Source organism: Stegostoma tigrinum, chromosome 31, assembly GCF_030684315.1.
Source record: "Stegostoma tigrinum isolate sSteTig4 chromosome 31, sSteTig4.hap1, whole genome shotgun sequence".
NCBI classification, from domain to species: domain Eukaryota; kingdom Metazoa; phylum Chordata; class Chondrichthyes; order Orectolobiformes; family Stegostomatidae; genus Stegostoma; species Stegostoma tigrinum.
The window spans coordinates 9,687,963-9,711,651 of record NC_081384.1 but is presented as its reverse complement, the minus strand read 5'-3'; the positions used below and the strand labels follow the sequence as shown (position 1 = coordinate 9,711,651).

Here is a 23,689-nt window from a genome sequence, read left to right as displayed (position 1 = left end):
GGTAAGGATGGCACTTCCCTTCTCTAAAGGATATTAATTAACAATTGACTGTCTCTTCCAGTTTTGTTAATTTGAATTCAAATTCCACCACCTGCCATGGCAGTCCCCAAACATTTCTTAGGTGTCTGGATTGTCTAGTGATGTTACCACTAGATTATCACCTCCCCTGCCTACAATGGAAGTGTTTCATAACATGTCCAAACAGCTTGATTAAATACATATCTGATGGAGGTGAACATGGGAAAGAATGAATGGATTTCTTGTCCACACTCGTACAAGACAGTCCATCATCTTACCCCATCAATGCTCTAAAGTCTGGCTTTGATCTACTGTCCGCCATTTGCTCCACCACCTCCTCAACTTGGTTTAGCTCAATTGATAACACTTTGGAAATGGAGTCCCAAGATGCCATCCAACAGTTTGCACAGTCCGCTGTAACAGTATACATCCAGATCCTGCTCTTCAATGGGTTTCTGGATTTAAGTGAGAATAAAGGTCAATGAGACTTGGATCATCTAACTCAGAACTGAGAATTAAAAGAATTAAGCATTGTAGATGAGAAAGGGCTTTTCATTTATTTAATTTTTTAAAAAGTTTGTGCCTCCAAGATTACTTTTGACCACCTCGCCTGTCCTTTGCCTTTCCAACCCACTCATATTCACTGCTTGTGTGCATGATGAGAATTACAAGACATAACAGATTGTGCAGGAGTAAGCTAGAACCCTCACATTCCAAAAGGCCTCCACATCATCCTACTCATGTTTACATTGATCTGTTTAAAAAAAAAACAAAAATGTCGATTCACTTTCATGAATGACCAAAACTCTCAATCTTAAATTGGACGATGTAGAGAACACTGATTTGTGAAATAAACGTAGAAATGCTAGAAGAATTTAGCAATTTTGGGAGCAACTGTGGAGAGAAATCAAGTTAATGTTTTGGGTTCGGTATGACTACTTCAGAGCATTTGATATATGCAGAAAGTGGAGAACAATTATGTGAGAGAATGAGAAGTCTTAAATCAAGCTTGTAATGTGTGGTCCATTGTGAAAACAATATTGTTTCAATAAATTAGGTTAGCAGTAAACACTGACACTTAAGTAACAAATTCCAAATCAGGATAAGCATCCGACTTTTAAGTTAGTTGTATGAACATCAGCAAAAGGGAATTCAATAACATTTCAAAGTGTTGGGGATAAGACCCTATGTAAATCAAATGTGTAGAAAGGTGTATTATAAACATTGAGATACGTTACACTGAAAAAATGATTAATAACAACCTTCCATTCAGAAAGTGAGGGAGTACTGTAAGGTTAGGTTTTTTTCATTATTACCTTTAGCTTTAACTGCTCAGTGCTGAATTGTCATTTACTAGAAGAAATACTAATAAAATTTTAACAATGAGGTTCAGCAGAGTCTACAAGCAATAATTGCTTGCTTAGTAGTGAGACATCACTGGTTGTGCATTGAACAAGATCATACAGTTGTAAACAGATACTGGTGCCAAGCTGGCTACTGCCATTCTCTTACTGTCTTTTGGTCAGGATGTGCCTATTATTGTGACATGAGTTTTGTGAGTATTGTTTAGGTATGGATAATGATACACAAGCAATATATTGCAGATACTGAAATTCTTAAATGGGCTGTGTGTTTATACCAGTTAGGCGTAGGGGGAGGCCCCTCACTACTCGAATTTACTCCCATTTAATAACATAACATCCAATTAATTGTAACTGCAATTCCACTTGCCCACTGAACACCAAAGCCTTTAATCTCTTTGCGTACCAAAAATCTATTTACCTCTGCCTTAAAAATATTAACTTTCTGCTTGAACTGTACTTTCAGAAACAGGTCCAAAGACACTGAACTCTGGGGTGGAGCGAATACCTCATGCCCCTCTTTACTGGGCAATGGCTTATTTTAAAGGGAATCTTGAAGTGAGGACGTTATCCTTCAGTTAAACAGGATATTGGTGAAACTGCACCTGGTGTTGTGCTATATTGGTTACTTACAGAAGGATGTTAATGCATTGATTATGGTTTAGAGCACATTCTAACTAATAACTGGAATGTGCAGATTGCCTTATGAGGAAAGGCTAGACAGGCTAGCCCTAAATCATCTGGAGTTTACAAGAGTCAGCAGTGACTTAATAGAAACATATGAAATCCTAAGAGGACTTTACCAGGTGTCTATTGAAAGGATGTTTCCGGATGTGTCAAATTTAAAATAGGAGTTACCCATTTGAAGCTGATGAGGAAAGTATTTTTTTCCTTCTTAAGGTCAAGAGTCTTTGGAATTCCCTTCCTTAAAATGTACTGGATACAAAATCTCCAAATGTTTTTAAGGCAGAGATAGGGGATTAAAGCTCATTGTGGACATGCAAGAATGTAGAGTTGAGGTTAAAAGTCAGATCATCCATGATCTTATTGAAAGGTGGAGCAAGAGGCAAGTGGCTACTTTTGTTCCTTTTCATACTTCCAGAATAGTTGTACATAAAACAAGTATATAAAACCATTGAAAAACCAGAAAGTGGAAGAAAGAGACACCTTCAGTCTAGACAACTTCTAGTTCCCCTGACATTTGGACCCCACATTTCTGTTGCTTCACAATTCACCATCTTTCAATCCTTGCCAATTAACTCTTGGCAAAAATGCTGAAGCAAAATGTATAATTTAGAATAATTTTATCCAGCAACATTTCCAATAATGCAATACCAATCCACCAGTGTCACAGTTAGAAGCACACGTGCTGCCACTTGAGATAGGACAACAGGTTTATGCACCACCAAGCCATCATCAACTAAGCTGGCATCTTGGCAATCCCACTAATCTGTTGAAGGACAGACTTCTGTGACAGCAAATGTGCCCATTTGCCAACTACAATCTGCAGCTGGAATTACATTAGTTCTCCAATGAGAACAGACCCAAGTCCCTCAGCCTTTCTTGGTAGGGCCTGCGCTCCAGACCAGACAACATCTAGTAAATCTCCTCTGCACCTTTTCCAATGCTTCCACATCCTTCCTGTAATGGGGTGACCAGAACTGCAAGCAATATTCCAAATGAGGCCGCACTAGTGTTTTGTACAGTTGCAGCATGACATCACGGCTCCGGAACTCAATCCTGCTCCCAATAAAACCTAACACACCGTAAGCCTTCTTAACAGCACTATCAACCTGGGCGGCAACTTTCAGGGATCTATGTACATGGACACCAAGATCCCTCTGCACATCTACACTACATTTACCACCTTTCAGCCCAATACTGCACTTTATCCAAGTCTCCCTGCAACCTGCAACATTCTTCCACGCTGTCCACCACTCCACCAACTTTAGTGTCATCTGAAAACTTACTAACCTATCCACCTATGCCTGCGTCCAAGTCATTTATAAAAATGACAAACAGCAGTGGTCCCAAAACTGATCCTTGAGGCACACCACTAGTGACCTGACTCCAGGCTGAATATTTCCCATCAACCACCACTCGTTGCCTTCTTACAGAAAGCCAGTTTCTAATCCATACTGCTAAATCTCCCTCAATCCCATGCCTCTGTATTTTCTCCAATAGCCTACCATGTGGAACCTTATCAAAGGCTTTACTGAAGTCCATGTACACCACATCAACTGCCCTTCCCTCATCCACATGCTTGGTCACCTGCTCAAAAAACTCAATGAGGTTTGTGAGACACGACCTCCCCTTGACGAATCCATGCTGACTATCTCCAATCAAATTGTGCTTGCTAGATGATTATAAATCGTATCTCTTACAATCCTTTCCATAACTTTTCCTACAACCGACGTAAGGCTCACAGGTCTATAATTACCTGGGTCATCCCTACTGCCCTTCTTGAACAAGGGCACAACATTTGCAATCCTCCAGTCCTCTGGTACTAAACCTGTAGACAATGAGGACTCAAAGATCAAGGCCAATGGCTCCGCCACCTCCTCCCTAGCTTCCCAGACAATCCTCGGAAAAATCCCATCTGGCCCAGGGGATTTATCTACCTTCATGCCTTCTGGAATTGATAGCACCTCCTCCTTACTAACCTCAATCCTTTCAATTCTGGTAGCCTGTAACTCAGTCATCTCCTCTACAATGTTCTCCTGTTCCTCAGTGAAAACAGATGAGAAATAATCATTTAGCACCTCTCCAATCTCCACAGGGTCCACACACAATTTCCCACTTCTGTCTTTGACTGGCCCTATTCCTACCCTAGTCATCCTCTTATTCCTCACATACCTATAGAAAGCTTTAGGGTTCTCCTTTATTCCACCTCCTAATGTCTGCTCATGTCCCCTCTTTGCTCTTCTTAACTCTCGCTTTAAATCCTTCCTAGCTAATCTGTAACTCTCCATCGCCTCATCTGAACCATCTCGTCTCATCGTCACATAAGCCTCCCTCTTCCGCTTAACAAGAGATACAATTTCTTTAGTAAACCACGGTTCCCTTACTTTATCACTTCCTCCCTGCCTGACAGGGACATACCTATCAAGGACACGCAATATCTGTTCCTTAAACTAGCTCCACATTTCGATTGACCCCATCCCTTGCATTTTGCTACCCCATTCTATGCATCCTAAGCCTTGCCAAATTGCATTATAATTGCCCTTCCCCCATCTATAACTCTTGCCCTGTGGCAAGTTCCTATCCCTTTCCATCACTAAAGTAAACATAACCGAATTATGGTCACTCTCTCCAAAGTGCTCACCTGCCACTATATCAAACACCTGGCCTGGTTCATTACCAAGTACCAGATCCAGTGTGGCCTCCCCTCTTGTCGGCCCTTCGACATACTGTGTCAGGAAACCATCCTGCACACATTGAACGAAAATGGATCCATCCGACATACTAAATTTATAGCATTTCCAGTTAATGTTAGGGAAGTCAATGTGTCCCATAATGACCACCCTGTTCCATTCACTCCTGCCCAGAATTGTTTTGCCAATCCTCTCCTCCACATCCCTGGAACTTTGCAGGGGCCTATAAAAAAAACCCCAGCAGTGTTACCTCTCCTCTCCTGTTTCTGACCTCAGCCCATACCACCTCAGTAGACGAGTCCTCATCAAAAGTTCTTTCAGCCACCGTTAGACTGTCCTTGACTAACAAAGCCACACTTCACCCTCTTTTACCACCTTCCCTGACCTTAATGAGATCTAAACACTGGAACCTGCTCTATCCATGCCTCCGAAATGGCCACAACATCGAAGTCCCAGGTACCTATCCATGCTGCAAGCTCACCTACCTTATTCCGGATACTCCTGGTGTTAAAGTAGACACACTTCAATCCAGCTTGCTGTCTGCCAGCAAACTCCTGTGACAGTGAGGTCCTGTAAATGTCCTCCCTACGCTCATCCTCCTGTGTACTACAACTACACCTCAGTTTCCCATCCCCCTTCTGAGCTAGTTTAAATCCACCCAAATAGCACTAGCAAATTTCCCACCCAGGATATTAGTGCCCCTCTGGTTCAAGTAGAGAACGTCCTGTTTGTAGAGGTCCCACCTTCCCCAGAATGAGCCCCAATTGTCCATGTACCTGAAGCCCTCCCTCCTGCACCATCCCTGCAGCCAAGTGTTCAGCTAAAATCTCTCCCAGTTCTTTGCCTCGCTATCACATGGCACGGGTAACAAACCAGAGATAACCACTCTGTTTGTTCAAGCTCTCAGCTTCCACCCTAGCTCCCTGAAATCCTGCCTGACATCCCTATCCCTCTTTCTACCTCGACTTGTAAATTTAGCACATCTTTTCAATCTTCATCTTCACAAAACAATTTTGGTGAGTGGATCCTTCAATACATTTACTCTTCAAATAGCATGTGGACTTTACTCACCTGCCACACATGACCCTGAAATTGGGCAACTGTTTGCTGCTTCTGATCAACTCCATCCTAACTGTTTGTTGTATCCCAATAAATATCCTCTGATTGTAACTCTGACTTACTCTTATCGTTTCTATCTGTTGCCTACCACCAAGTGTTATGAAGCCTAATTGTACACAACCAGGTTTATCTAACTTAAGATTTCCTTCTGTTTATTCATATACTCGAAGGTTCTATCTTTCAAATAAGCCAACTGAACTGAAGCCTTTTTGCCTTCCATAGTATGCAAAACAGCCCATGGGGACATTTGGAGAAGAGCAAGGTAGTTCTCTGCAGTGTCCTAGCTAATAGAAGTGATGAAGAAGATTGATGAAGGCAGGTCACTGGTTGTTGTCCTTACGAACTTCAGTAAGGTGTCCGACAAGGTTCCACACAGTAGACTGATTAGCGAAGAATACAGGAAGAGCTCACCATTTGGATATAAAATTGGCTCAAAGGAAGGAGACCAGCACAGAGCCGCAAGGGTCAATGCTGGGTCCACTGCTTTTTGTCATTTATATAAATGATTTGGATGTGAATATAGGAAGTATGATTAGTAAATTTGTAGATGATACAAAAATTGGTGATGTAGTGGACAGCGAAGAATGTTACATCAGAGCACAACATGACCTTGATCCAGTGGACAAATGGGCGGAGGATTGTTGGATGGAGTTTAATTTAGATAAATGTGAGTTGTTACATTTTGGTAGGGCTTGTCTTATGCACCTAAACGTAAGGTCCTGGGAAGCGTTACCAAACACAGAGAACTGAGGATTCAGGTTCATAGTTCCTTGATAGTGGAGACACATATAGACAGGGTCGTAAAGAAGGTGCTTGATATTCTTGCCTTTATTCATCAGTATATTGAGTATAGGTGTTGGCAGGTCATGTTGCGGCTGTACAGGACATTGGTTAGGCCACTCTTGGAATACTGTGTTCACTCTGGTCTCCCTGTTACAGAAAAGATGTTTTGAAAATTTGAAAAAGAGTTCAGAAAAAGATTTACAAGGACGTTGCCAGGGTTGGAAGGCTTGAGATATCGGGTGAGGCTGAACAAGCTGCGGCTAATTTCCCTGCAGCATGTGAGGCTGAGGGGTGACATTATAGAGGTTTATAAAATCATGAGGAACACAAATAGGGTGAATAGCCAAGATCTTTTCCCTGGGCTGAGAAGTCCACAATTAGAGGGCATAGATTTAAGGTGAGAGGGCAAAGATTAAAAATGGACCTAAGGGGCAACATTTCACACAGAGGGTGGTACGTGTATGGAATGAGCTGCCAGAGGAAGTGGTGGAGGCTGGTTCAATCACAAAAGGCATCTGTAGGATGAGTAGATGAATAGGAAGTGTTTAGAGCAATATGGGCCAAATGCAGGCAATGGGATGAGATTAGCATGGACGAGTTGGACTGAAGGGTATGTTTCTGTGCTGTACATTCCTATGACTTTACTTCTTCAAACAGCACCACTAAAAATGATTACCTATCATTATTATTATTCTTTCACACTGCAGAACTCAAGTTTTATGGATTTCTTTCAATAATTTACAAATATGAATTTTTTTTGTTTAAAAGAGCGTAATAATCGAGCAGAAAAGTAAATATGTACGGTAATTATAGTTAGCTTAAGGTCTGCACTGTTTAAAAATAATCACCCTTCTCAATAAGATGAAACACATTATAGCTTGATGTGTTGCTGAATCTAGTTTGAATGGTGCTTCACAGGGAGAAACTGCACTCCAACTCTCAAAATCCTTCCTGATGTGATTGTTCAAAGGCATCTCAGAGCTCAACAGTCAGACCAACAGCTCATCTTTTTAGCCAGTCGGACTTAAGGGTTAAGAAACAGTAAAATGACAAAAACGGAAGAAGTGTATCTGGAGTCAAATCAGGTAGATAATGAGAAATAGAAAGAAAAAATAAGATTAAAGTAAATGTGACATTACAATCTCTAACAATTCTCTACCTGAAAGAATGAGACTCCATGGTTTCATGAATTCCTTTTCTGAACAATTTTGGCCGCTAATGCTGCCTGACAGGTATGAACAATTAATGCGGAACTACTTGTCAGGCTTTACTTTCTGTGCCAAGTTTAATAAGTAATTAACATGCAAAACCAGCAAGTTCTTAAAAATATTGGGCAAGCCAAGGGTGTGATGTTTGTGCAAAGCAAGCACTGGAGTGGCATCGATTGACCAACAGAATTTGGAGATTCATAATTCACAGCTTAATTCTTAATATTGCTTAATTCGATTATCTTGCCAATTTGCACATTAATAATGGTGTTTAGTCATTGTTAGCCTGATAAACTGCTTCAAATATTTGTTAAAATTAAACGAGTTTAAGAGAAAATTAGGACGTCAAAGCACCTGAATACGACTGTTCATTTTGTGTCGTGACACCACAAAGCGTGCAATTTTTTTATCTTTCATCCTGTATGCATTTGGGGACTTTTTTTATTGCCTATTGCTTTGAACTGATAGGAGTTAAATAATTTATACAAAACTTTCTATTATTTGTCAGAATCAATAAAATTGCACTTGACTAACTTTTACCACAAATTACTGAATTTGTTTTGTACTAGTGAATATTTCAAGAAAATATTTTAATTTATTTATAAGTTAATTCTTTCAATGTGGACAGTGATGGCAAAGTTTTCATTTATCGTCCATCTCTAATTCCCCAGAGGGTTGATAACAGATCCTAACCTTAAACCGCTGCACTCCAAGTGGTGAATAAGCATGCACAATACTGTCAGATGAGGAACATTCTTTGTAGCAGTTCAATGCACAGAGTGGTGTGTTGGGTTATTTTAGAGGGCAGAAAAGGGTCAAAGTGATTGATGTAGGACTGGAGATGCACAAAAGCCAGACATGGCAAAGATTTCCTTCCCTAAAGTTGTTGAGCCAGTTGAGATTTTATAAATCTAACAGCCTCGTTGCCATTTCTACTGATACCAGCTTTTAAAAAAATTCTCAAACTGTCAGAATGAATTTGGATTTATCTTCATCTGTTGCATGATATGAATCAATTGTTCAGCCCATCAAGCCTGTTCCTTCCATTCAGTTAGATCGTAGCTGTTCTGTATGCTCCCCTCGACTCCTGTTTAACAAAAATCTATCCACCTCAGTCTTTAAAGCTCCAACAGACCAAGAAATATTTTTGGGCATACAGTTGTAGTTTCCTATTATAATTATGCTTTCTGACACTGATCTCAAATGGTCTCTCTCTAATCTACTATCCCATTCCCGTGTTCTGGATTACCCCAATAGAGGAAACAGCTCAGTGTATTCTTGCTACCAAATACTTTTGGCATCTTAAAACAGCCTAATGATGCTCTGCCTTTGTTCCTGGAATGTGCTCTATTTCTTCCTATTCCCAATAATGAAACCTGAAAAATGACACAAAGCATTTACTCTTGCTACAGCCTCCCTGTGGCATTAGTTCCCCAGAGGATGACTTCTTGTTTCCGATCCATCAGTGAATTTTTTTTATGTATTCCCAGGAGCTGAATTGAAAAGAAAAGCGACGTGAGCATCACACTAGGGCAGAAGCAAGGCCACAGAGGATTTTCTCAGTGGGATGAGGAGTATGAACTTGACACATTGAGAGATGGAGAGTGAAGAGACACAGTATAGTTGAGGATTGCATCAGCTGGCGAAGGGAGTATATTACAGAATAGAGTATGCGCAGCAGATTTTCATTTTGTTTCTGGGTCTTCTTCTGTGATTTTTGTAAATGATTTGGATGAAGGAGTGAAAGGGTAGATTAGTAAATTTGCGGATGATACGTAGGGAGGTCGCGTTGTGGATAGTGCGGAGGGCTGTTTTCGTTTACAAAGGGACATTGATAGAATGCAGAGCTGGGCTGAGAAGCGGCAAATGGAGTTTAACCCTGAAAACTGTGAGGTGATTCATTCTAGAAGGACAAATTTGAAGGCAGAATACAGAGTTAACAGCAAGATTCTTGGCAATGTGGAGTAGCAGAGGGACTGGGATCACGGAGTTCATGTCCACAGTTCCCTGAAAGCTGCCTACCCAGGTGGATAGAGTTGTTAAGAAGGCGTGTGGTGTGTTAGCTTTCATCAACAGAGGAATTGAGTTCAAGAGCCGTGAAGTTATGCTCCAGCTGTACGAAACAATGGTTCAGCTACATCTGGAGTATTGTGTCCGGTTCTGGTTGACTCATTACAGGAAAGATGTGGAAGTGTTGGAAAAGGTGCAGAGGAGATTTACCAGGATGTTGCCTGGAATGGAGGGAAGGTCTTATGAGGAAAGTTTGAGAGAGCTAGGGCTTTTCTGTTTAGAAGACGAAGAATGAGAGGTGACTTGATAGATGTGTACAAAATGATCAGAGGCATAGATAGAGTGGACAGCCAGAGACGTTTTCTTAGAGTGGAGGTAGCTATTACGAGGGGGCATAGTTTAAAGTGAGTGGAGGTAGATATAGGAGAGACGTCAGAGGTAGGTTCTTTACTCAGAGAGTGGTCGTGGTGTGGAATGCATTGCCAGTGAGGGTAGTGGAGTCGGTCTCATTAGGAGCATGTAAGCGGCTATTAGATAGGCATATGGATGATAGTGTAAGGTAGGGGTGGAGGTTAGATAGACCTTAGGTTTAGGGTAAAAGTTCAGCACAACATCATGGGCCGAAGGGCATGTACTGTGCTGTACTGTTCTATGTTTTATCACTGATTATAACGTTATGTAAATAAGAATTTTGGAAGACAGATTCTCATGCAAAAGATGGAGAGGAAATAAATGCAATAACTGTCAAGAGAAAAAGTGCTAGAAGAACTAATCAGGCAGAAAGACTGTGAAATCTGAAGGACCTGATGGGATGAATCCCAGAATATTGTAAGTAGCTACAAAGTTATTGAATGTACCTTTCTTTACATTCTGGAAAAGTCCCAGAGAATGGGAAAACTGTCAAAAAAAAGCTATAGGCCAGTTAGCAAAATATCTGTTCCAGAGATAGTAGGAACTGCATATGCTGGAGAATCTGAGATGACAAAGTGTAGAGTTGGATGAACATAACAGGCCAAGCAACATCAGAGGAGCAGAAAGGCTGACATTTCGGGCCTAGGTTTCTGTTATTGGGAAAATGTTGAGTCTATTTTAGATGATGTAATGAGCATTTAGAAATATATAATATGATCAAGCAGAAACAGCATGGTTCATGAAGGGGAAATCATACCTGACAAATTCACCAGAATTATTCGAGGAGGCCATAATGGATACATAAAGGAGAAGTAGTGGATAATGTATATTTTGATTTTCAGAAGGCATTTGATAAGGTATCACACATTAGGTTACTTAATAAGACAAGAGTCCATGGCATTGAAAATAGTATGTTAACATGGATAGAGGACTGGCTAACTTGTAGAAGATGAAGAGTTGGGGTTGGTGGGGTTGCATTTTCAGGATGGCAACTAGTAACTAATGGAATGCCACAAGGATTAAAATCAGGGTCATGATTATTTACAATATAAAGAACAAAGAACAAAGAAAATTACAGCACAGGAACAGGCCCTTTGGGACTCCAAGCCTGCACCGACATGCTGCCTGTCTCAATGAAAGCTCCCCTACCCTTCCGTATCCCTCTATTCCCATCCTATTCATATATTTGTCAAGACGCTCTTTAAAAGTCACTATCACATCTGCTTCCACTACCTCCCCCAACAGCGAGTTCCAGGCACCTATCATCCTCTGTGCAAAAGAAAACTTGCCTCGTACATCACCTTTAAACCTTGGCTCTCGCACCTTAAAACTATGGCCCCTCATAACCGACTCTTCCACCCTGGGAAAAAGCTTCTGACTGTCCACTCTGTCCATGACCTTCATAATCTTGTAGACCTCTATCTGGTTGCCCCTCAACCTCCATCATTCCAGTCAGAACAAACCAAGTTTCTCCAACCTGCCCTCATAGCTATTGCCCTCCAAAACAGGCAACATCCTGGTAAATCTGGAAGTTGAGGATTATCAAATCAATCATGGTTTCATTGAATAGCAGAGCAGACTCTGGGCTGAATGTCTACTTCTGCCCCTACGTGTTATGGTTTTATAAAACATGTTACTTCTAATTACTCATGTTTTTAAAAAAATCCCATTCCAATGTTTGGTAATGCATTAAGCAGACCAAAAAGTCCAGAGTTCTAAGTTCTTGGTCAGTTCTACAGTTTCTGAATCATATCTGATACAACAATGCAGAACACATAAGCTTAATACCCTGACTTAGGGAATAGAAAAACTAGCTGCAATCAATATTCCTGGAAGCTATGCAATAATCTCTATTGCAAAGTGGTGGACGTGAGCTGCCAGTACAACAACAGCTATGGTTAAGTAGCCCACTGTCCTTCTGTGTCCAGGCTAACATGTCAGGAATAGCAAGGTGCACGGTTTGAATTAATTTCCTATTATATACAAACTTAAACAAGTTCATGAATATACCATGTGACCCAGACATTCTCATATGAACTTATATGTGACAGGTTCAGGCATTCCATCTTTCAAAATTTATTAAAATGATTATTTTTCAAGATACAAAGTAAGAGTACTTATTTCAATCAGGTGGTCCTCTTCTGACCATGGGCTCAGCATGGCAACCTTTCCATTCTATTGGCAACAGATTTCAGACATTTGCTTAATTCAATGGTAGGGCAAAAAGTCATCATGTGATTACAGTCACCTGAAAAGGTTTTGTCTACTTATCAGAAGAACTAGTCAAAGTGACTAGAACAGGGGAATTAAAAAGGAATTAAAAGATAACTAAAATGGGAATGAGTTGAAGAAGCATGGGGAAAGGCTCATGTGTAGCAGGGACACGTTGGGCCAAACTGCCTGTCTCAGTACTCCATAATACCACTCAGAGATAGCAAGAACTGCAGATGCTAAGGTTAGAGACAACACAGTGTGGGGCTGGAGGAACACAGCAGGCCAGGAAGCATCAGAGGAGCAGGAACGCTGATATTTCAGGTCAGGACCCTTCTTCAGAAATGGGGACGGGGAAGGGAGCTGGCAAATAAACAGAGGAGAGGAGGGGTGGAGGTGGGGAAACGTAGGTGGGAAGGTGATAGGTGAATGCAGGTACGAGTTGTGGTAGGGATTGGTCAGTGGCAATGGATGGGGCAGATAGGTGGGAGAGAAGATGGTCAGATTGTGTCAGGTCATGGAGGTGGAGATCAGAGAGAGGGTTAGACATGGGATAAGGCCAGAAGTGGGGAGATTTTAAAACTGGTGAATTCCATGTTTTGGCCATCGGGCTGTAGGCTCCTGAGGCGGAATATGAAGTCTTGCTCCTCCAGTTTGCATGTGGTATCATTCTGACACCGGAGGATGCCCAATATGTACATGTCACCCAGGGAGTGGGAGGGGGAGTTAAAATGTTGACCACCAAAAAGTGTTGTCAATTGTTGTATACAGAGCGCAGATGTTCTATGAAACGGTCTCAGAGTCTGCGCTTGGTCTCACCAATGCAGAGAAGACCACATTGGGAGCAGCAGATGCAGGAGACCAAGTTGGCGGATGTACAGGTCAACCCCTGTCTGATATGAAAGATTTGCTTTGGGTCATGAATGGAGGTGAGGTATGTGGGGGTAGGGGATTGGGAGTAGGGGATTGCATTCTTGCAGGAGGATGGGTGAGAGGAGGTGTTGTCCAGGTAGCTGTGGGAGTCGATGGGTTTGAAATAGATGTCAGTGTTGAGTTGGTTACCAGAGATGGAGATGAAGAGGTCCAGGAAGGGGAGGGAGGTGTCGGAGATGGTCCAGGTATATTTGAGGTTGGGGTGAAAAGTGTTAATAAAGTTGATGAACTGTTCAAGCTCCTTGTGGGACAATGAGGCAGCGCTGAACCAGTCATTGATGTAGCAGCAGAAGAGGTGGGGAATAGTCCCAGCGTAACAGCGGAAAAGTGATCGTCCATGTCAAAGAAATAGGCACGGAGGCAGATGGGGCAGAAAAAGAGCTCAACATCCAAAAGTGACTGCAAATCATTGATGTATAGGTGCAGGGGAATGAAGGTGAATCCACTGCTGAGGGATTCTAACCTACTGTCTACAGATCTCATTCTCCTGCCTCCAACAAACCTCATCACCTCAGGAGATCTGTCACCTACAGCCTCCAACTGCACTGTTCCACAACCCCACACCGCCCAGTTCTAAGTCCTTCCCAAAATCCACAAATCTGACCGCCCCGGCTGACCCATTGTCTCTGTCTGCTCCTGCCCCACTGAACTCATCTGAACTTACCTTGACTCTGTCTATTCCCCCCGGTTGAGGAACTCCGCACCTACATCCAGGACAACACCCACACCCTCCATCTCCTCCAAGACTTCCAATTCCCTGGCCCCCAACACCTCATCTCCACTATGGACATCCAATATCTGTATACTTGTATCCTCCAAGGGGATGGCCTACAAGCCCTCCACTTCTTCCTCTCCCACAGGCCCAGCCAGTCCCCCTCCACCAACACCCTCATCTATTTAACAAAACTTGTCCTTACTCTGAACAACAACTTCTTTAACTCCTCCCACTTCCTCCAGACTAAGGGGGAGGGCCATGGGCACCCACATAGGCCTGAACTATGCCTATCTCTTTGTAGAATATGTGGAACAGTCCCTTTTTCACTGTTACACTGGCACTATCCCTCATCTCTCCCTCTGCTACACTGATGACTGTACCAGCACTGCCTTGTGCTCCCATTAGGAGCTTAAACAGTTCATCAATGTTAGTAACACCTTTCACCCCAACATCAAATTCACCTGGGCCATCTCCAATACCTCCCTCTTTCCTGGGCCTCTCCATCTCCATCTCCGAAACTCCCACAGCTACCTAGACTACACTTCCTCTCATCTGCCCTCCTGCAAGAATGCAATCCGCTACTCCCAATTTCTTTGTCTCTGCCACGTCTAGTTCCAAGATGGAGCATTCTACTCCTGTACATCTCAGATGTCCTACTATTTCGAGTGCTGCAACCTCCCTCCCGTGATTAAAAATGCCCTCAACTGCATCTCTTACATTTCCCGCAATTCTGCTGTCAAATACCCTCCCCCCAGCAAAAATAAGGACAGAATTCCCCATTTTCCTCACATATTACCCCACCAACCTCCACATCAAGTGTATACCACTTCTGCTCTGCCACCTACAATCCAATCCAACGACCAAAGAGATATTTCCCTCCCCACCCCATCTGCCTTTCGTACAGACCACTTACCCCTCCGCTCTACACTCCCCACTATCCCCAACACACCTGGCACCTTGCCCTGCAACTGCAGGAAGTGCTACACTGGTCCCTCCAACTCACCCCTCACCTCCATTAAGGCCCAAAGCAAATCTTTCATATCAGACAGGGATTCACTGTACATCTGCCAATTTGGTCTACTGTATCAGCTGGTCACGATGTGGCCTCCTCCATTTCGTGGAGCATCTGAGCTCTGTACACAACAAATGACAACACCTGGTCGCCAACCATTTTAACTCCCCCTCCACTCCATGGGTGACATGTTCATATTGAGCCCCCTCCAGTGCCACAATGACACCACCTGCAAACTGGAGGAGCAGCACATCATATTTGGGAGTCTACAGCCTGATGGCCTAAACGTATAATTCACCAGTTTTAAAATCTCCCCTCCTCCAGCCTCATCCTATGTCCAACCCTCCCTCTCAATGCTGCCTCTTTGACCTGACACAACCTGTCCATCTTCTGTCCCAACTATCCACCCCACCCTTCGTACTGACTAATCCCCACCACTACCCTTACCTGCGTTCATCTATCCCCATCCCCCCAAACTTTCCCCAGTTCCACCCTTCCTCTCTATTTATTTGCCAGCTCCCTTTCCTGTCCCTGTTTCTGAAGAAGGGTCCCGATCTGAAACGTCGACTTTCCTGCTCCTCTGATGATGCCTGGTTTGCTGTGTTTCTCCAGCTCCACACTGTGTTATATCCATAATAACACACAGACTTGGTGAAAATAGACTCAGTATAGACAAGATCATATATCTTCTTTTGATCCTAACAGCTATGTATCATCTAACACACTGCACTTACACCTGAAACATGTAAGGTCACTCAGCTTTTGAGAATCATAAATCTACTCACTCCATCTAATTAGGCTGCACTGGAAATTAGTACAGATCAGAAGACAAAGCTGACTCCTTCTTGGCCTGTGTGCCTTAAATCTGCATCACAGTCCAGTTTTGTAAACTGCAAATTCCTCGTACATCCAACAACTATTACAGAGAGTAGCAGCAAGGCAGCACAGATCAGAGAATGAACTTGGAACTCTGGGTCAGCATGGTTCAGTTACACATTGGTCAGTACATTTGCCAACCCAGTCATAAAAAAGAGGGAAGGTTTTTCTATTGTTTCAAAACTTCTGATCCAAACACAATCTATTATCTCTTTAATGGGAAACATCTCAGCTCCTTAGTCCAAGACTGGGTCTTCTAAATACAACTGAGTTCATGTTTTTTAGCCTAAAGAAGAACTGGATGGAATAGTGCTCCAATAGCCAATGTAGTCAAGTTGCTTTAAAGCAATCTGCCTATTGGCCATGTATCTTTTTTCCAGGAGTATCAGTCAAAAGTTTCAGCTCTTGCTCCTTGATCTGCATTTCCTTGGTTCCCGCTTCACTTAAACAGACATTCTGATCACATTCTCAATAACTGGAATTGTTTTTCATTCTTACTGGTTCATACTGTCTTTGAGTTATCTGCTTCCGAATCTCCTCCAGTTCATTCATCCTCAGCTTATGATCAGTTTCAGCTTCCTTCCTCCGCCAATGAGATCGGCAAACTATTTCGTTGTGAATATCAACAAAAAATTCTGTAAAACCATAAGTAACATGTCCAGTAAGTAAGTAATGAATGGCTGTAATTATTTTAACAGATCATAGTGTGCACTCAATCCAGGGCATTTCCATTCCAGACAAGATTTATGGCAAACATATAATCTTTTATATGTTTGTGCAGCAGAGAGATTAGGAATGATTACCTTGCAATTTCATAAACAAAATAACTTTAACAAATGAAGAGCGAAATAAATATTTCTTCAAACCTGCCACACCTGTGCCATTTTACATTAACTTGACCCTTGAACTAACAAGGGAGTCAAAATAATCAGTAGTGGGCAGGAGCATGAAGTTGAGGCCCCAATCAGATGGCCATGATCTTACTGACCAGCAGAGTAAGCCTCTCCCTGCTCATAGCTCATGTTCATATTTGTAAATTTGTATATGGTAGCCTTAAGATCACTGTTGGCAAAATCAGTAGATGAATGCATAATACTTTCATATGACATCTCTATGTTCATCATTTTAGTGGAAGTCCCACCTACCAATATCTGCACATAGATCCCAGATAAATGCCTTACAAACATAACCTATCTTTTTCTGTTAATTTCCAGACGAGAACACATTTGCTGAAGTGTTTAGCAATAGCCTCATTTTATTGATTATGAAACAGTGGGGCCTTTTACTAAACTTTGTATCTATTCTGGACACCTGCAATAAAGATCAACCAGTACCTTCTGAAGTTTAAGTGAAGATGCCTGGGTGAATGAACATACAAGTCTGCACGTCATGCGACACAAAAGCTATTCGGACTAGCTGGCTCAGGTTTCATAACTACTTCATAACATCTGCTATGTTGTAAAAATTCTCAGTGACAGCACAGAGTATTTCCACGTAGAATGTAAAAACCACAGCTGGAATAAATCTTTTGCAGCAGCAAATGTATTGATAAAAGGCATTGTACTCACAAGAAAATGTTAAGCTTGCCCTATTCGCTGATTCATATTTCTGTCTTTGATTTGATTGGCCTGTCTGTTAGACTTGCTCAGGTGACACATCTGTTTCCATTTGTAGTCATGTCAAAGCTGAATGTTATTACAGCTGTTTAACATTCACTTGTTTGCATTATTTAAAAATACTTTCTGATGAGTAAGACAGGCCCACAACAATATACAAAATTATACAAAAATTACAACATGGAGAAGAATATTCAGCCAAGGCAGTCAGTATTAGAGTTTATCCCCCACATCAGCAATCATGTTAAACTCACACACAATTCCTTTACTGCACACCACTTTTCTTCAAACACCTATCATTGATATTTTCAAATTGTTGATATGCCCTCTCATTCAATCACTTACGTTCGTTCTACAGCTTCACAAACCTCTGTGAAATGTACACTGCTGTTCTCCGGCTTCGTGCTGTTTTTTAAAATCTTCTATCAATGTGCTCTGTTCACAGATGCCTTTGCCACTGGAAATAGGCAGTTTCCATTGACTTTGTCTTATCCCTTAATCATTTAAACACCTGCAAATCACCACTTAATGCTTTAATGAAATCTGCCCTAATATACTGAGATTTTAATTTACTCAAGAAACATATTTTCTGCCATGAAAATCAATACTTTAAAATGACATCCTGTTTGAATTTTAGATGAAAAATGTAAGGCCAAACATTTTCAATGGAACAAATGTGTTCTGCAACTTTTTAAGCTGCACAATATTGCAACACTAACCCTGCTGGTCTAACTGGAGGGCAATGTGGGAATGTGCCTGCCATTCTCTGCAGTACTGCATTTTTAAAATGTAGTGACGTGGGCAAGAACTGAGCAAAGGCTCTGTTTTATTGTTCATTACCGAGGAAAGAGATGATCAAAAACAGTATAATTTCCTGGTGATGTTAATTGATTTCTTAACACCTAGTACAAGGTAAGATACATCGAGAAGGGGAAGCAGTTTCTGCCCACCCCTGGGAGCTGGACCAAGAAAATAAAACTGGCTAAGGACACAAAGCAATGGATTTTTAAAGTAAAAGCTTCAATGCAGGTAGCGATACTGACAGTTAACACAGTCGAGCTTGGAGCAGTGCTGTGGGAATTGATTATAATGAAAGTTTAAATTATGCTTTGCTTATTTCTCAACATGAAAAGGAAGGCACATATTGGAAGAGTCACACATGAAAGTTTCTGGTGCCTCCTAGTGGTTGCTTATTGGAAGTAATAGCCTGGTGGACATGCAAAAAACACAGTTAGAGACAAAAAAACTGCAGATGCTGTAATCCAAGGTAGACAAACAGGAGGCTGGAAGAACACAGCAGGCCAGGCAGCATCTGGAGGAAAGCAGGAGTCAACATTTTGGGGGTGACCCTTCCTCAGGACTGAATGTGGTCATGGGTGGAGCTGCAGAAAAGAGGGTGGTGGGGAATGGGGTGGAGATGACACCCCCTCCCCCCCTGCTTTATCTGCAGCACCCCCCTTACCTCCACACCTAGTCCTGAAGAAGGGTAATACCCAAAACATTGACTGCTCCTTTCCTCCAGATGCTGCCTGGCCTGCTGTGTTCTTCCAGCCTCCTGTTTGTCTACCAAAATCAAAAATGCATTAAAAACAAAATATATTTAAATATTCCACAAAAATTACAGGAAACTGAACCAAAGCCCCAAAAATAAGAAAAAGGACTAGTCTGATATGCAATTTTAAATAAGAGGATTTTATTAACGAGTTTTTAATCAATGTACTTCTACGATAGCTAAAGTTTTGCAGCAACATAAGAGGCTATTAGTAGATGATTAAAAAAGGGTGGCATTTCAGTGTCTGATGCTGCTTTGCCGCCTGCAAAGCAGCATCAGACACTGAAAATACACCCTTTTTTAATCATCCATTCTACCTATGTTGCTCTGGAAATAACAAAAAAATCAATAGAGCTATTATTTGTATACTTATTAGCGTCAGCACAGCGCTACGTCAACAATGAAATGAAAATCATGGTAACCTTCCAGGAATGGAATGAGTCAGAATATTGGACAATTATTCACAGATCACACAGAACTTTGACTCATTGAGGAAAGTAAGTGTAAGCACAGAAGAATTTCTAAAAAATAACAAGGAGTCGTCGGTGGCTAGCATGTTGATCAATTGTCTGCAAGTTAGAAACAAATTTTGAAATATTTGGTAGACCCAGATATTTTCAACAAAGCCCAACAACAACTTATGCGTACCTAGCACCTTAATTGTAATGAAGTATCCCAAATAGGAGCATTAGAAACAGAGTAGGACACCAAGCCACATAAAGAGAAATTAGCTCAGTAACTCAAGGCTTGACCAAAAAGGTTGGCTTTAAGGAGAATTTTAAAGGAGGGAAATGAGGGAGAGAATTCCAGACCTTAGCACCTAGGTAGTTGAAGGTGTGGTCACCAACGCTATAGAAATTATAATTTGGAATGCGGTTGAGGGAAGTTGAAGGAAATTCCAAAGACGTGAAATTTGTGCCTTTTAAGATGGAAATTCATACTTTTAAAAATGTGACATTTGATGGAATCTTCCCCCGTCAGCTTTCCTGCTCCTCTGATGCTGCTGTGTTCATCCAGCTCTACACCTAGTTATCTCTTTTGTTTCTTTATGATGGTTTGAATTTTATCCAAAATTGGCTAACTGTCAATTTTGGCAACATGCATAGAGGGTCTTTGCCCATGAGGCTTAGTGAGATTTCTAATGCTATATTCCCAAACTCTCCTCATTACCTATATACCATGCCCAATGACATCCCACTCATCATATTCTCCCACTCACCACATCTGGAAATACTTATTATTGCCAGGACCTTGGTGGCACAGGTGCCATATTTCAAAAGCAATTGGTGGATGGGGTGATACAGATGAGGGCCTTCCTCTTCCCACAGGACAGGCAAAGGAGATCCAGACCCTGCCAACCTGATCTGAGGTTGCCACCCAGGTCAGAGTTTGGAGGAACATTCAGAAACACTAGCACAAGGTCAGTGGTCTTCTCAAGTCCACAAAGGTAAGTTGCATGTTCTATCTGCTAACCTGACACTTACCAAATCTGCTACTGAACAATTAACTCATCAAGACTCATAGTCCACTACTCACACTATTGTATGCAATATCTCCTCTCACTCAACCTATCATTTTACATCAGTAACCCTGCATAGACTCTGCACTGCCCAGTTTCTGCATGGTGTTGGATGTCAGGAAGTCATCCCTACAAGACATATTCCTTCCCCCACCTCTTAGGAAGAGACCATTGATTCCCCATCACCTTGCTGTTGGTGCTAACGGTTCGTATAATGGCATGCAGATCCAAGCATATATCCAGCTGTCAATGAGTGCGCTGAACCTGATTCTCCAAGACGGCCAACAAGGTGTTTATGGAGGCGGCCAAATGCTCACATGCAAGAGGCAGCATGGTGCAATGAAGTTGGAGGATTCCTACATCCTCTGAGTCAATTTTCCAAGTGCCTCTGACAAGCCTGCCAACTACTCTTCTATTTTCTTGTGCATTTAAATGAAGTCGTGAATCACTGATGCCATCAATGTCCCCATGATTACCCAAACAGAACTCTAACACCGCCAAAGATAGCAGATGCTGGAGAATCCTGATGAAGGATCAAGGCCCGAAACATCAGCTTTTCTGCTCCTAAGACACTGCTTGGCCTGCTGTGTTCATCCAGCTCTACACTTTGTTATCTCTAACACAACCAAGCTCCATAACCCTAGCAGCACAGCCCAGGACTGCACAGAGATGCTGTGACAGTTACATAGTCAGATAGCATGGAAACAAACCATTCAGTCCAAATCATCCATATCAACCAGCGTCCCAATCTGACCTAGTCTCATTTGTCAGCATTTGGCCCATATCCTCTAAACTCTTCCTTTCATGTACCATCCAGATGCCTTATAAATGTTGTAACTGTGCCCAACTCCACCACTTTCCCGGCAGCTTGTTCCATACATGCACCACCATTTACATGAAAATGTTGCCCCTTACAACATTTTTAAATCTTTCCCATCTCACCTTAAACCTACGCCATCTAGTTTTGGACTCCCTCATCCTACGAAAAAGACCTTAGCTAGTCACTCTATCCACGGCCCTCATGATTTTAAAAACCTCCATGAGATCACCCCACAGCCTTGGTCAACAATACATTGATATGGGTTAAGGTTAACAATTTTGCCAAGACAGAATGTTCAATATCACTCACATTGTACCTTCATGCTGTAGAAAATTAATTGCGTAGAAAAGAGATCCTTCAGCTTATCATGTCACAAAAAAGTAAACTGATCTTCATTGCAAGCATTGTATAAACAGCTGTTTGAACAATCAAGTGGTTGTAGATGAACTGGAGCCATAGGGTTGTGTATTGAGATGGAGCTTTGGTAGCAAACAACGAGTTGATTAGTCTATGGACTAGTGATCAGTTGTTGATGGTAAAAGCCATTTGCCTGCCAACAACCATGTGATTGGTTCTCAGGTAACTGAATAACTTGGGTTGGGAACGAGATAGGGAGAAGTGTTTGACCTTTATCAGCACAGGAGCTGTCTCTCTTGGTTAGCTGTTTCTTTCCAGTCAAAACCCATATTAAACATGAGGGAACCAGTTAATCTTTCCGTCAACATTTGCTGTAAGCCATGACTTTTAACTGATAAGTCAGAAACCATTTAAAAGTGAATCAGCAACGCTGTGCCTCTTGAAAATCAGTGGGAAAGGAAGAAATAGATATTTTGAGGGCACATTATTGTCATGAGTGAAATTTCATTGTAGATGTTCCCACTTTTGTTAATATAGGTTCATTAGATCATCAGTTGTATGAGCAAATTTCTGTCCAGCCGCAACTACAAGATTAAAGTTACAAAGGTTAGTCATCCTTACTGCTAGTCATCCTTTATGGTCCAAGATGTAAAGTGAGCAGTTCCTACAGTATTTCCAGATTATGGGAATTGGAATATATTTGCTACTTTGTCACTTGCGAATCATAGTCATTATTAGCTTTGATTCCTGAGCCTGCATGTTATGGTCTGGAGTGGTTAGGCCCAGGATTTGGAGTCCACACAATAGGTTAACGCTTAAGGTTCACACATGCGGCAGTGAATGCTGGTGTCTTCACCTGTACTGTATTTGTAGCTTTTTAATGCTATTGCTCTTTGAAGGGATTCACATTGCACGCAAGTGAAGCTTTCTCCCTCACAGAATGAAATGCTTATCATGCCCAGTGGTGGCAGCCATTTTCATCTCCATTGCACACTCGTTATTTGGCAGGAGGTGGCAGTGACATTTCACACAGTGAGTCCAAGGTTCAGCTTCTTACTCCAGATATCATCCACATACCCACCACGCCTCCCCCCACCCCATCCCTCCCCCACACACACACACACACACACACACACACACACACACACACACACACACACACACAACATTCCCCTTCTCCATGACCCCATCAGCTTCAAACATCACCATGTTTCCACACAACCTGTTTATTTAATAATTCTTCTCCACACATTACCCTGAGCCCCATGCATGTTAAGTCATGCCAGACAGAGTAATGTACTGCTCCATCCATTGAAGCCAGGTTGGTACTGGTTGCTTATGATCCCTGCACTCCTCCTTCTAACATTTCCCCTTTCTTGAATGTTGAGATGCCCCACTTCATAATTGAGGTAATGCGTACATCCCAGTGCGCTGCCTCTAATCCCAACAAAAATTAATTTTCCTGATTTCCTCCCAGAACAGTGGCCCCTGATAAACCCCCTTTATTTTTTGTGGACAGACCCCAGGACAGACTATGGCCCATCCCCTGACCAACTGAGACAGACAGCTATGAGAGATTACTGAGAAAACCCCTGTCAGGCAGGTGTGTCCCTTCACTTGACTGAGGGTTGCTCCCTGTAGAATTTCAGACATTTTAGTTATTCAACGTGTTTGCCACATACACTGCTGGCACATATTGCAGTAATATATTCACTCCCTTGACTGAAAACAAACGTGACAAGTTGCCTGGTTCATGTCTGAGCAAAAAGGCAAGGCTATACAAAAGCACTGTGA

The 23,689-nt window shown here is 42.0% G+C and overlaps 1 protein-coding gene across 1 annotated transcript in view; it reads right to left on the bottom strand.

Annotated features, from left to right (window-relative positions):
* Positions 1–285: 285 nt before the first annotated feature.
* The window catches only part of LOC125466357 (leucine-rich repeat-containing protein 46-like), a 49,633-nt gene continuing 26,229 nt past the window's right edge, over positions 286–23,689 (bottom strand). The window contains exons 8-9 of the mRNA XM_048560757.1: positions 16,530–16,666; positions 286–473 (exon numbers count right to left, since the gene is read on the bottom strand). Of these exons, the coding sequence (XP_048416714.1) occupies positions 372–473; positions 16,530–16,666 (239 nt within the window). The 3' untranslated portion in view covers positions 286–371. The remainder of the gene's footprint in view (positions 474–16,529; positions 16,667–23,689) is intronic.